At 46.2% G+C, this 15,045-nt stretch overlaps 1 protein-coding gene across 6 annotated transcripts in view; it reads right to left on the bottom strand.

Moving 5' to 3' along the window:
- Positions 1-2,528: 2,528 nt before the first annotated feature.
- The window catches only part of ZDHHC5 (zinc finger DHHC-type palmitoyltransferase 5), a 33,402-nt gene continuing 20,885 nt past the window's right edge, over positions 2,529-15,045 (bottom strand). For 5 of the 6 annotated variants that reach the window (XM_016919805.4, XM_063782500.1, XM_063782499.1 and 2 more), the window contains 8 exons: positions 13,526-13,698; positions 13,292-13,394; positions 11,025-11,116; positions 9,819-9,951; positions 7,670-7,793; positions 6,840-6,952; positions 4,301-5,160; positions 2,534-3,853 (listed from right to left, as the gene is read on the bottom strand). In XM_016919805.4, the coding sequence (XP_016775294.1) occupies positions 3,688-3,853; positions 4,301-5,160; positions 6,840-6,952; positions 7,670-7,793; positions 9,819-9,951; positions 11,025-11,116; positions 13,292-13,394; positions 13,526-13,698 (1,764 nt within the window). In that variant the 3' untranslated portion in view covers positions 2,534-3,687. 6 annotated transcript variants of the gene reach the window in all.

The following is a 15,045-nucleotide window of genomic DNA, read 5'->3' as shown; positions in this document are numbered from 1 at the left end:
GCTGAAGTGTGACTGCCTGTTAAGAGGTATGTGCCTTTCTGTGAATCAGGATTTAAGACAAGGCATTGCTAAGACTTGAGGGGATTTGGGTCTTGTCATTACATGATCTCACTAGCAGGCAGGGAACCAACCAAAATGAAAAGTGACCCAAGCTTACTAATACTCCACAGCAGACACGTAACACTCTGCCCATTATGTTGAGAACCAAGCGCCTCGGTGATCTCAGGCTCCATCTGAAGAGCTGATCCAGGTAGGGCTCAACAGTGTATTCTAGGTCAATTTTGTGTCGAAAGAGAATAGCCAACTGAAAACACATGGACAGTCACCCATGTGTTTCAACAAGATTGGTTCTTAGGTCAGAAGCCTGTGATCTTTTGAGATGAACTTCTGGCAAGCAAAGGTAAAGCTTCCCTTCTCTTTACAAGAACTTTTGACCTGCTTCGGTCCTTAGTTAAGACAATAAAGTTATTTAGCTGATGTGAAAACATTTCTAAAACAGCAACAAAATGTAGCCTAAACCATCAAAATGTGAAAAACAAAAACAAAAAACACTTTTAGTTTTTCCAGCTGGTTAGGTAACTGAAAACATCCATGAGAAAACCTGAATTAATGTAATCTGACTTTAAATTTAACACAGCTAAAATCTGTTGCCGTGAAAGCCAAGGTTGTTCCTGAATCAGTGGGTGGAAAACCACTCATTCAGCTGGTTTAAATCCAGGATTTCAGAATAAGAGTTTGCTGGTTTTTTTTTTTTTTTTTTTGGAGACGGAGTCTTGCTCTGTTGCCCAGGAGTGCAGTGGCATGATCTCGGCTCATGGCAACCTCTGCCTCCTGGGTTCAAGTGATTCTTGTACCTCAGCCTCCCAAGTAGCTGGGACTACAAGTGCGTGTCACCACACCTGGCTAATTTTTGTCTATATATATATATATATATATATTTTTTTTTTTTTTTTTTTTTTTAATTTTGGAGAAAGAGTCTTGCTCTGTCGCCCATGCTGGAGTGTAGTAGTGCAATCTCAGCTCACTGCAACCTGCACCTCCTGGGTTCAGGTGATTCTCCCACCTCAGCTTCCCAAATAGCCAGGATTACAGGCACCCATAACCAACGCCCAGCTAATTTTTGCATTTTTAGTACAGACGGGCTTTCACCATTTTGGCCAGGCTGGTCTTGAACTCCTGACCTCAGGTGATCCACCTGCCTTAGCCTCCCAAGGTGCTGGGATTACAGGTGTGAGCTACTGCACCCAAATAAGAGTGTGTATATATATATATATATATATATATTTTTTTTTTTTTTTCCCCCTGAGACGGAGTCTTGCTCTGTCACCCAGGCTGGAGTGCAGTGGTGTGATCTCAGCTCACTGCAAGCTCCGCCTCCCAGTTCATGCCATTCTCCTGCCTCAGCCTCCCAAGTAGCTGGGACTACAGGCGCCCGCACCACGCCAGGCTAGTTTTTTGTATTTTTAGTAGAGATGGGGTTTCACTGTGTTAGCCAGGATGGTCTCGATCTCCTGACATTGTGATCAGCCCGCTTCGGCCTCCCAAAGTGCTGGGACTACAGGCGTGAGCCACCGCTCCCGGCTAAGAGCTTATATTCTTAAATTTTGAGTAATTAAAGGGCTCTGGTCAACTGCTTGAGATTTAGTGTCTAAGGATACCTATTTAAAATTAGAGCACAGCTTTTGTCCAATAAAATGCAATATATCTAATTGAACTGACACCGGTATCTAGTTAACCTGCTTTCAACAGGCTTTCATACCTGTTACTATGTCACCTTTGGCTGTTTCCAAAATTAGCTTCACTTTCCAGAGACTAAATCCTGTATTAAAAAACAACTGTAGCTGGGCATGGTGGCTCATGCCTGTAATCCCAATGCTTTGGGAGGCCAAGGCAGGATTGCTCAAGGCCAGAAGTTCGAGATCAGTCTGGGCAAAATTGGTTGAGAGTCTATCTCTACCAAAAAAAAAAAAATTAGCTAAGCATGGTGGCATGCAACTGTAAGTCCTAGCTTCACAGAAGGCTGAGGTGGGAAGATCCCTTGAGCCCAGGAATTTGAGGATATAGTGATCTGATTGTGCCACTGCCCTCCAGCCTGGGCAACCAGAATGAGGCCCTGTCTCTTAAAAGAAGAAAGAAACAACTTTTAAGAGTTCTCTAAGCTTTCAAATAACAAGCAGTTTTGGTGATTTCAAGAGACCTTTTTTCAGGAATTTTTGAATTAAATCACCCAAATAAAAACAGGACCTGTTGTTTTTAGAAATGGAGTCTCTATATTGCCCAGGTTGGTCTGGAACTCCTGGGCTCAAGTGATCCTCTTGCCTCAGCCTCCCTCAGTGCTGGGATTACAGGTATAAGCCACCGCACTGGGTCTCTTTTTTATTTTTTTAGTTGTTAAGTGGCTAATTTCATTATAGTCTTGCCTAAAGATGGGCTGGGACCAGAGAAGTTTATGAGGTTGTCACTGGTAACTTCCCACCAGAGATCGTTCACCCTGTCTCAACCAGACAAAATAACACAAGTCAGGGGGCGCTGGTTAGATCAGGATTTCTTTTTATTCCTCGTTGGTTTAAAATGGCTAATCAGAATAAAAAATAAAAGGGCCTCTTTGTGGAGGCTGGGATCTCCCCTATTTAGAGGTTAGAACCCAGGTATCCCCTCTACCCAGCACCATAGTGAGGTGGGCTGAGGGGTAACCCCCAAGGGACAATCGGAGGGGCCTAGGCCTGCCACTCCTTCTCTCTATCCCCCGTTTTTGGCATGTGATGAAAAATATTGCTTTTTGGATTCTTCTCTCCTGGCCTTGGATTTTAAAATCAAGTTAACTGTGTAAGCTAGGGGAGGCTCCAAGGGGCCAGTAGGAGCACACTCTAATCCCTCTCCCCCAAGGAGGGGATTATCCAATATTGTTTGAGCTAGGCCAAGTTATTTTCCTGATCTCCCACCACCACCAGTGTCTTTAAGTTTTGACCCCTTTCCTAGGGAAACTAAATGCCAATGAGCCTAGAAAACTAATTCTCCTCTCCAAGTCCTTCCCTCTTGTGACCAAAATTCCAGACTCGCCTCTCCCCAGGCTTCTTCCTAATCACACTTAGCACCAGCAGAGGATGCTATTTCCGTAGTTAGTAACTGGGACAAATGAGAGGGAACCACAGGAAAAAGACTGACGTCTCCCCTCTTTTCCTGCTGGTCTGAGGAATGGGAAGAGTAAGATCCCCCTCCGTATATGTATCCCTCCCTCATTTTCCCATCCCAGGATAGATATATAATTTCTTTGATATTTATAATATATATATATATATATATTATATGTACACACACACCTGGTAACGCAGAAGAGGAAAAAAATAGAATCCGTAACAATAATAAAAAAAATTATTTCTGGTTTAAAAATGATCTGGTTCCCTCCAGGGCGAGCAATTGCACAAATGTCCACTGAGTCTGGTCCAGGGATCAAGGAAGGGAAGGTCTTAAAAGATAAAAGGGGGGGTTGCTACCCCAGTCTCAGGGCCCCAACTCTCCGAACTCCCCAAGCCTACTGCATTTTAGAAAACACTCCTCATCCTCTTGGAATCGGTGGTTTAAAAAATGTCCATGCAGGGGAGGGGAGCCCCTTGAGGGAAGGAAGGTGGCCACCTGGGGCCCTTTGGTGTAGGCGCAGAGGCGTTGGGGAGGGGAGGCGCCGAAGGCTCACACCGAAATCTCATAGGTGGTACCACCAACCCCTGACACCTTCTTGACTCCTCCCCTCGTGGGGCTACTGAGAGGTGGCTGGCCTGGGCCAGGGGAGGCTGAGCCTAAGCTCTTGGGCTGCCCGTTGGATTTGCTGTAGGTGGTCTTCAGCTGTACTTCATCTCTGGAAAGAAGAGACAAGACATAGGTGTCAGGAAATGGGACAGAAAACATTGGAAAGGGAGACAGTTTCAAAGGTTCAGAGAAAAAAATGATGTTCTTTTCTATATCCATACTTTCTTACCCAAACGTTCCCCTTTATTGCCCTGCTTAAAGTAAGCCTGATTCCCAGTCTCTCCTAGGTACTACTACTATCTAGTAACAGCTATCACATGTACTTACTCCCAAGCAAATACTTTTAGGAAGATAGCATTATGGAAAAAGTATTAATCTTCAGTCTCCTAACAGGAATTGCCCATGAAGGCAGGTAGAGTCAAAGTGAAAATAAAGAGCTACCAGGATACCCCTGGGTCCACCTACATTAGGATGTACAACAGAAGTCCTGATAGCTTTTGCAGAGCAGTATGCTAATTTGAAATTGGCTAAGGGTCAGGATAGTACTAATACTTACTTGGGTGTCAGTAATGGCTGCAAGGCCACTTCTTCTGTCTCAGAGACACCAGGTTGGGCTTTTTGGCTGCTGTAAGACATCGATCGGCCCAGGTATGGGGCTGTTGGGCCTGGTTCAGGGGACCCTACTCCCCGGCCCCTTAGCCCATCTGGCTTGCCAAAACGGGGGACAGCTGGGCGTCCCAGTGGAGTCTTGCCCAAAGGTGATCTCTTTGAATCATCTGAGGAGGAACTAGTACGAGGGGCATGGCCTGAGCCTGGTGTTGACTGAATGCCTGAGTCCCCCAAGCCTGGTTCTTCCTCACGGACTGGGAGTGGGGGTGACTGGCGCAGCAACTTCTCTCGTTCCTGGAGAGAGGCCACAATGTGGCGCGACAGATTGTCGTAACGGACTGGTGAGGGCTCTCGGTGTGTTGGGCCAGTTGGCACCAAACGTGGGTGCCTCTCAGCTTCCCGTTGCTGGGCCAGCCTGGCTGACAGGAAGGGAGAGGTATAGCCTAAAGGTGGGTCTGGCTCAGGCCCTGCCTGCACTGACTCAAAATCAGGGCTGTCTGAAGGTGTGAGCAAACTGTCATAAGATAGGCTTCCATTGCGTGTCTGGTTGGCCAGGCTCTTATAGGAGGTGGAGGTGGTGCCCTCTGAACGAATGGATTGCAACTGGCCCAGCTCAAAGCCTGTGCCCTGGGCTGACTTGAGGCTGGAGGAGCGTGAGCCACTGGATAGTGGATCGAAGTGAAAACTTTTGCCAAAGGTAGGAGAACGGAAGCTCTCTGGTTCCAAGCTGGGCTCTGAGCGGTAGCTGGGGTGACGGCTGCTCTCTGCAATTGAGGTTGGCTCCTTCAAGCTGTCCCCACGACTCAACTGAGGAAGAAAGTAAAGCAGGCTCTTAGTGCTCCTTTTGTGACAGAAGCTAGACCCCAGAGCTCAAGGAGTTGGTCAAAAAGAGAATTATGTGCCAATAATATGCTTAGAACTCTTACATGCATTATCTGGGTTAATCCCTCAAGAAAAACTGAATTCAGGCAAACATCATCTCCTTTTCAGATACAGAAAGCAAGACGTAGAAAGGCTGAGTATCTCGCCCGTGGGCAGAACTGGGTTATAAACTCGGATCAAGCACTAATCTATTATGCTATATTGCCCAGTCTGATGAAGGACACAGTATCAAGGAGATTGAGTTCCACGAATGCCAACAATTAGTGAAATGTCCTTTCTTCTGCCTTTTCCTTCCCCTAATCTTCTTTTTTTCCCGTAACAGTTGGCATTTGTTTGTGTGTGTGTGTGTGTGTGTGTGTGTGTTTTAAGCCCAGGCTGGAGCGTGATGGTGCAATCTTGGCTCACTGCAACCTCAGCCTCCCAGGTTCAAACGATTCTCCTGCCTCAGCTTCCCAAGTAGCTGGGATTACAGGCGCCCCGCCACCACGCCCAGCTAATTTTTGTATTTTTAGTAGAGACAGGGTTTCACCAAGTTGGCCAGGCTGGTCTCAAACTCCTGACCTCGGGTGGTCCGTCTGCCTCAGCCTCCCCAAGTGCTGGGATTACAAGCTTGAGCCACTGTGCTTGGCCTTTTTTTTTTTTTTTTTTTTTTGAGGTGTAGTCTCACTCTGTCACCAGACTGGAATACAGCAGTGGGAGCTCAGCTCACTGCAGCCTCCGCCTCCCAGGTTCAAGCAATTCTCCTCCCAGGTTCAAGCAATTCTCCTTGCCTCAGCCTGCCAAGTAGCTGGGACTACAGATGCATACCACTGTGCCCAGCTAATTTTTTTTTTTTTTTTTTTGAGATGGACTCTCACTCTGTCACCCAGACTGGAGTGCAGTGGTGCAATCTCGACTCACTGCCACCTCCACCTCCCAGATTCAAGTGATTCTCCTGCCTCAGCCTCCCGAATAGCTGGGATTACAGGTGCCCCCCCACCACACCCAGATAATTTTTTTTTTTTTTTTTTTTTTTGAGATGAGGTCTCGCTCTGCTGCCCAGGCTGGAGTGCAGTGGCATGATCTCGGCTAACTGCAAGCTCCGCTTCCTGGGTTCACGCCATTCTCCTGGCTCAGCCTCCCGAGTAGCTGGGACTACAGGCACCTGCCACCACGCCTGGCTAATTTTTTTGTATTTTTAGTAGAGACGGGGTTTCACCATGTTAGCCAGGATGGTCTCAATCTCCTGACCTCATGATTCACCTGCCTCAGCCTCCCAAAGTGCTGGGATTACAGGCGTGAGCCACTGTGCCCAGCAATTTTTGTATTTTTAGTAGAGATGGGGTTTCACCATATTAGCCAGGCTGGTCTCGAACTCCTGACCTTGTGATCCACCAGTCTCGGCCTCCCAAAGTGCTGGGATTACAGGCGTGAGCCACCACGCCTGGCCTAATTTTTGTATTTTTAGTAGAGACGGGGTTTCACCATGATGGCCAGGACGGTCTCAATCTCTTGACCTTGTGATCCACCCACCTTGGGCTCCCAAAGTGCTGGGATTACAGGAATGAGCCACTGTGCCCGGCCAGTTGGCATGTTATTACCCCACCTCTTAGAGTACTCAGTACCTTGGCGCTGGAGGAATGCGGCATGGCAGCTGACGTACTGCTGCTACTGTAACCCGGCCGATACTTGTACATGGTAGGTGTCGGGGGGCTGTCCTTGGCCAATAAGCTGCTATCTGCAAGAAAAAAGGCCAAGGGGGTACTATTTTACAAGCAGTTTTTTGGTTTAAGAGACAGGGTCTTACTCTACTGTCCAAGCTAGAGTGCAGTGGCACGATTATAGCTCACTGGAGCCTTGAACTCCTGGGCTCCCACCTCAGCCTCCTGAGTAGCTGGGACTGCAGGCATATGCCACCATGCCCAGCTAACTTTTTTAAATTTTTTGTAGAGACAGAGTCTTGCTATGTTGCCCAGGGTGGTCTTGAACTCCTGGGCTCAAGCAATCCTCCTGCGTTGGCCTCCCAAAGTGCTGGGATCACAGGTGTGAGCCACTGCGTCTAGTCTATGAGTTGTTCACTTTATCTGCCTAGGGTTCCTTAAGTACAGGGAGAGGACAAGGTAGGAATAGATATACCCTTCGCTGAAATCAAGACTTTTAAAGACTCACACCAGCCCAGAATTCAGGGTAGGTAAATGCACCAAAAAGGTCCTGTGATGTTCTCTGGTCTGCCTAGAGGCTGACCATTTTCCCGGCAAAAGTCCCATTCACTGCCAATAGCTAAATGGCCTCTCTTCTCTTTCAGTTGCAAAGTAGCACAAGTACCAACTGTTGGGTGTTTAAAGTCACAACACGAGTAATATCTCCCAGCCCTTGCCTGTCTTCCACAGCTCATAAGCAACCTTCTCAATCCTGCCCCTAGTTCTAGTATCTTGCAAATCAAGGCAGCCCTTACCCTCATTAGTAGCCAGGCCGAGGTGTGTTCGCAACCCCGTGTAACGGCTCAGGTCTGGCTTAGGAGGAGGTGGAGGTTCAGCATCTGCAGACTGGCTCTCTGTTATCTCCAGGCTTCCCTTAGACTGGATTGATGGAGGGAAAATCAGATTTAGAAATTGAGCATTATGGCAACTCAAAGTATTAAATTGATATAAGAGGGAGGTATTTGGGAGTCAATTCTCATGTGTTGTTTTTTTTTTTTTTTGAGACAAGGTCTCACTCTGTTGACCAGGCTGGAGTACAGTGGTACGCATGATCATGGTCACTGCAGCCTGCAACTCCTAGGCTCAAGTGCTCTTCCCACCTCAGCCTCCCAAGTAGCTGGGATTACAGGCACATGCCACCACACCCAGTTAATTTATTTTACTTTATTTTGTAGAGATGGAGGTCTCGCCATGTTGCCCAAGCTGGTCTTGAACCCCTGGCCTCAAGCAATATCACCCCACCTTGGCCACCCTAAATGTTGGGATTATAGACATGAGCCACTGACTATCATATATTTCTCAACTATACTGGAAGACAAGGCACAAGAATCAGTTTGGGTATAGCATTAGATGAAGAAAAGTTGGGTTTTTTTTTTTTTTGAAATGGAGTCTTGCTCAGTCACCCAGGCTGGAGTGCAGTGGCGTGATCACGGCTCATTGCAACCTCTGGTTCGCAGGTTCAAGCGATTCTCGTGCCTCAGCCTCCCAAGCAGCTAGGATTACAGGCATGTGCCACCACGCCTGGCTAATTTTTTTTTTTTTTTTGAGATGGAGTTTCACCCTTGTTGCCCAGGCTGGAGTGCAATGGCATGATCTCGGCTCACTGCAACCTCCGCCTCCCGGGTTCAAGCAATTCTCCTGCCTCAGCCTCCCAAGTAGCTAGGACTACAGGCATGCGCCACCATGCCCAGCTAATTTTGTATTTTTAATAGAGACAGGGCGTCTCCATGTTGGTCAGGCTGGTCTCGAGCTCCCAACCTCAGGTGATCCACCCACCTCAGCCTCCCAAAGTGTTGGGATTACAGGCATAAGCCACTACGCCCAGCCAGAAAATTTTTCTATTTTTTATTTTAGTCTATTTTAGAGATGGAGTCTCGCTATGTTGTCCAGGCTGGTCTTGAGCTCCTGAACTCAAGCGATCTCCCCACCTCAGCCTCGCTAAGTGCTGGGATTACAGGCATGAGTTACTGTACCTGGCAGAAGAAAGGGTTTAAAAAAGGTTTTAATTCTGTCACTTATTTGCCCATTTAAACCAACAACTACTTGTTTAGCTCCTACCATCTAGCTGTAAGCTGTTAAGTCCTATGAAGACATGGAAATGAATGAATTCATTTTCTATTGTTAATGAACTTAAAGTCTAATGTAGGGCCGGGTGCAGTGGCTCACACCTATAATCCTAGCACTTTGGGAGGCTGAGGGGGTTGGATCACTTCAGGTCAGGAGTTTGAGACCAGCCTAGCCAACATAGGAAAACCCTGCCTCTACTGAAAATACAAAAATTAGTCAGGCGTGGTGGCGCATGCCTGTAGTCCCAGCTACCCAGGTGGCTGAGGCACGAGAATCGCTTGAACCTGGGAGGCAGAGGTTGCAGTGAGCTGAGATCATACCACTGGAGTCCAGCCTAGGTAACAGAGCAAGACTCCCTCTCAAAAAAAAAAAAATCTAATGTAGAAAACAAGATTTGTATTTAAGTAATTTTAACACAAATTAGTAAGTGATAAACACTGTAAGAAATATGGGCCAGGCGTGGTGGCTCATGCTTGTAATCCTAGCACTTTGGGAGGCCGAGGTGGGCAGACCACCTGAGGTCAGAAGTTCGAGACCAGCCTGGCCAACATGGCAAAACCCCATCTCTACTAAAAATACAAAAATTAGCCAGGCAAGGTGACGGACACCTGTAATCCCAGCTACTCGGGAGGCTGAGGCAGGAGAATTGCTTGAACCTGGGAGGCAGAGTTTGCACTGAGCACCACTGCACTCCAGCCTGGGCAACAGAGCAAGACTCTGTCTCAAAAAAAAAAAACCAAAAAAACAAAAAAACAAAGGAAACTAAAGCAAGCTTCCATCTCTTTGCCTTGGGTGAGACTTCCATGTTATCTAGCTTGACTTCTCTAAATTCCTCACCTTTGTTCTCCTCAGCTCTCCCTGGATGCCATTATCCATGATCTTCACAGTTATCTGCCCATCTGAAACTTCTGGTCGAAGGAAGGGAGGTCTGATTACAATTGTCTTCTCTTTCTTTGGTCTCCCCAAATATCTAAGTGTCGAGAGAGAGAGAGACAGAGCGAGAGAGCTTTCATTCATTTATATTTTAAAGTATCTACTGTTTGTGTAAAGCATTTTTATTAGGTTGGTAAAAAAGTAATTGCAGTTTTGGCCATCACTTACTTAGCAATAAACAGAATTGATTCTGTGAAGGACTGCAGCAGGACTAGGCCTTTGTGAGCAGATACCTAGCTCAAGGAAAGCACTTTAGAGTGTATCTTATTCACCCTCAATTCTCAAAGATTTACCTTAATACCTGAAGAATATCAATGGAATTCACAGTGTCCACTAAAGCAGGAGTCCCCAACCCTGGGCCGCAGACCAGTACCGGTTCATGGCCTGTTAGGAACTGGGCCACATAGCAGGAGGTAAGCAGTGGGCCAGCGAGCATTATCACCTGAGCTCCATCTCCTGTCAGATCAGCGGAGGCATTAGATTCTCTTAGGAGCGCAAACCCTAGAACCCTGTTGTAAACTACACATGCAAGCAGTCTAGGTTGTATGTGTGCTCTGAGCTCACTGCAACCTCTGCCTCCTGGGTTCAGGCAATTATCCTGCCTCAGCCTCCCAAGTAGCTGGGATTACAGGTGCCTGCCACCTTGCCCAGCTAATTTTTGTATTTTGAGTAGAGAAGGGGTTTCACCATATTGGCCAGGCTGGACTTGAACTTCTGACCTCAAGTGATTCGCCCACCTCGGCCTCCCAAAGTGCTGGGTGTGAGCCGCCACACCCAGCCATGAGAATCGAATGCCTCATGATCTGAGGTGGAACAGTTTCATCCTGAAACCACCCCACCCCAGCCCCCATCTGTGGAAAAAGTGTCTCCCATGAAACCGGTCCCTGCTGCCAAAAAGGTTAGGGACCACTGCACTAAAGGATGGGCATGTAGGTACTTACCATTCTAAGATAGAGTACTTACCATTCTAAGATAGAGTGGGTACTTAACATTCTAAGATAGAGAACCCTTCCTAAAGGCTCTCACCAGACCCCTCCTTTACCAGAACAAGCCCAAAGAAGATAAAAGTTCTGACCAATGGTAAACACTAGACCAAAGGGATAGGTGTACCTGGGTGCTGGAGAACTGCAGAGAACACGGCTGACATTGTTACAGCAGCCATTGGTGAAGGGGTTCACACCTCCCCGGAATTTACCCGTAACCTAGAGGGAGAAAAAAATTACCAGGTTAGAAGATGAGACCTTGACTTCCAAAGGCCAAAATACAAATCTATTACAAGTTATTGTGCACTCACTATCTGAGGGCTATGCAAATGAGTAAAACACAAGAAATTTATATATGTTATGGTTAAGAGCAGGGAATCTATAGTCAGGGTCCTTAGTTCAAATCCTAGGTCTACCTCATGGTTGCTGACCCAAAACCTCAGTTTCCTCATGTAAAATGGGATAGCTTTCTAAATATTGAAAACTAAGATAAAGAATAAGCAATTAAGGGCTGGGCATGGCAGCTCACACCTGTAATCCCAGCACTTTGGGAGGCTGAGGCAGGTGGATCACCTGAGGTCAGGAATTTGAGACCAAACTGGCCAACATGGCAAAACCCCATCTCTACTATAAAAATATATAAAAACTAGCCGGGCATGGTGTCAGGCACCTGCAATCCCAGCTACTTGGGTAGCTGAGGCAGGAGAATTGCTTGATGCCAGGAGGCAAAGGTTGCAGTGAGCCGAGATCGTGCCACTGCGCCCCAGCCAGTGGGCTCCAGCCACTGGGCTCCAGCCTGGGTGACAAAGCGATACTCTGTCTCAAAAAAGAAAAAAAAAGCAATTAAGGTTAGCTACTATTATATGCACAAAAATCATTGCTTTCCTGTAAGCAGCACTATAAGCTTCTTGAGGGCTAGCCTAAGTCTTTCATTGTTTCTATAAACTCAGAGCCTAAATTCTCCAGTATCCAGTGGGCATATAGTAAATGTCTGTTAACTAAGAAGTGGCCTCTATTCTTTTTTTTTTTTAGGAAGATCTTAAATATTTATATGTATATGAACATATATGTACATATACATATGTCTTGCTACACTTTAAATTTAAAAATCTATTAATATGATTTTTGACAAACTAAAGAAAGAATACTATTATTTGGATACCAAGTTCTATGGTGAGTATTGTTTAAAAAACTATCATCTTATTCTTTATGCTATATTGTCTAGTTTCAGTTTGGTTTGGGTCTCTCAATTGATATTTCAGGTGATGATGCCAAACCATCCAAGACTTTCTTTGGAGATAGATATTATTTTGTTATAAAATATATTTTTAGGCCAGGCGCAGCGGCTCATGCCTGTAATCCCTGCACTTTGGGAGGCCGAGGTGGGCGGATCACGAGGTCAAGAGATCGAGACCATCCTGGCTAACATGGTGAAACCCCGTGTCTACTAAAATTACAATAAATAAATAAATAAATAAATAAAAGATATTTTAGCACTTTGGGAGGCTGAGGTGGGTGGATCACCTGAGGTCGGGAGTTCGAGACCAGCCTGGCCAACATGGTGAAACCCTGTCTCTACTAAAAATACAAAAATTAGTTGGGCGTGGTGATGCACATCTGTAATCTCAGCTACTTGGGAGCCTGAGGCAGGAGAATCGCTTGAACCCAGGAGGCAGAGGTTGCCGTGAGCCAAGATCACGCCACTGGATGCCAGCCTGGGCGACAGATCAAGACTCTGTCTCAAAAAAATAAAAAATAAAAAAAGATATTTTAGGGCAAAATTCAGCCTTTATCTCTATTGTCTTAGTATCTCTTTGAGAGTATCTTTATTATTATTATACTTACAGCTCTAGGGTACGTATGCACAACATGCAGGTTTGTTACATATGTATACATGTGCCATGTTGGTGTGCTGCACCCATTAACTCGTCACTTACATTAGGTATATCTCCTAATGCTATCCCTCCCCCCTCCCCCTGCCCCACAACAGGCCCCAGGGTGTTATGTTCCCCACCCCGTGACCAAGTGTTCTCATTGTTCAGTTCCCACCTATGAGTGAGAACATGCGGTGTTTGGTTTTCTGTCCTTGCGACAGTTTGCGCAGAATGATGGTTTCCAGATTCATCCATGTCCCTACAAAGGACAAGAACTCATCCTTTTTTATGGCTGCATAGTATTCCATGGTGTATATGTGAGAAATGGCTTCTATTCTTACATGGCCTCTACACTTACATGAGGAACTAGGACTACCTCACTCCCTACCATTAATCTCTACATAATCATGAAAAGTATTCATTAAGCATCTCTTTGTGGAAGCACTACACTGCACACTAATCAGAAGGCTAAAGAGACATGACCTGCTCTTCAGGGGTCTCTCGTCACTTCTCTCCATACCTGTTCATTGGTTGTGCGTCCCCTGGCCACCAGCACCACGTGAAATCCCGTGAGGCCAGCTACAGGGATGAAGAATAAGCCAGCCACACACATTACTGCCATTCTGATGCCAAACAATCAAGGAGAACAGAGCAACATGACCTCACTTTCCCCAGCCCCTACTGCAGCCATTTTCCCTTTAGCCCTCATTCCTCCCCCTTCCAATCCCACAATCTAAAAGGCCTTGAAGGATACGTGACAGCCGTGCGGACCCCTGAGAGTTCCTCTATGTGGTAGAGGACGTAAAGGAGGCCAAAGCCAAACACACCCATAATGTGGGCTGTCAGGGAAAGGAGGAAAAGGAAAAAATAACGGTAGTTCCGGCGACCAATACAGTTATTCACCCAGGGGCAGTGATGATCAAATTCCTAGGGACAAAGAGAGACAGATGAGAGGCATCCCTGGACCATAGCATTAAATTACTTCTGTCAAGAAGAGAAACAAATGGCAGCTAAGTTTTGGTTTTAGTAATTTATGATCATGGTCACCAATTAGTTCAAAATTAAATCCAGTTTATTTTGCTCTATAAATCTGCAAGGGAGACCTTCCAGAGGTTGGTCAAAGGCCAAGGCCAAACCAGGCGTAGTGGTGCACACTTGTAGTCCCAGCTACTTGGGGGGCTGGGGCTTGAGCCCAGGAGTTCAAGGCTGTAGTGAACTATGATGACTGCCTGTGAATAGCCACTGTACTGGGCAACATAGCAAGACCCCATCTCTAAAAAAAAAAAAAAATTGGCCGGGTGAGGTGGCTCACGCCTGTAATCCCAGCACTTTGAGAGGCCAAGGCGGGTAGATCACGAGGTCAGGAGTTCAAGACCAGCCTGACCAACATGGTGAAACCCCATCTCTACTAAAAATACAAAAATTAGCCAGGCGTGGTAGCGCGTGCCTGTAATCCCAGCTACTCAGGAGGCTGAGGCAGGAGAATCGGTTGAACCCGGGAGGCGGAGGATGCAGTGAGCCGAGATTGCGCCATTGCACTCCAGCCTGGGCAACAGAGCGAGACTCCATCTCGATAAATAAATAAATATATATATATAAAAAAGACCAAGGCCAGCTCTCAACGTTTATCCTATGTGACCAAGGAACTCTAAAAGTGATGAATGTCAGAGGTTTTGCAGAAACATCAAGATTCATAAGAAAAGAGAATTAGAAGGAAGATTTGGCAGGTAACTGCTTATAGCTAAGTGAAAATGGAATGGAAAAAGGACAAGGGATGCAGAAGGACAGGCAGGAAAAGAACTACAACAAATTGAAACACAACAGCATGATTTTCTGGAAGAGAAAATGCAAAGCCAGGATAAATAACCAAAACTGAGCCAATAGATAGAAGGCTAGAACTATAAATCTTGGTGTCAAGAAAGCCTACACCCTGCTGGTGCAATGGCTCATGTCTGTAATCCCAGCACTCAGCACTCTGGGAGGCCAGGGCATGAGGATCACTTGAAGCCAGGAATTTGAGACAGTCCAAGCAACACAGTGAGACCTCATCACTACAAAAAGTAAAAATAAATAAAAAAGAAAGCCTATGCCCATATCGAGTTAAAGCTTCCCTCCTGCAATAATATTTATGCTCTGCCTCTCATGCCATGTCATTATTAACACCATTTGACAGAGCTGGACCATGTGGCCAACGTAGTTAGACAGGACTATACCACATCCGAAGCTAAGAATCTATTATATGGTTAGGATGAAGACAATGAAGGTTAAGCATGA

The sequence above is a fragment of the Pan troglodytes genome, chromosome 9 (assembly GCF_028858775.2).
Source record: "Pan troglodytes isolate AG18354 chromosome 9, NHGRI_mPanTro3-v2.0_pri, whole genome shotgun sequence".
Taxonomy (NCBI): Eukaryota; Metazoa; Chordata; class Mammalia; order Primates; family Hominidae; genus Pan; species Pan troglodytes.
Note: the sequence above shows the minus strand (reverse complement) of the source record. Positions and strands in the feature narration are given on the sequence as shown.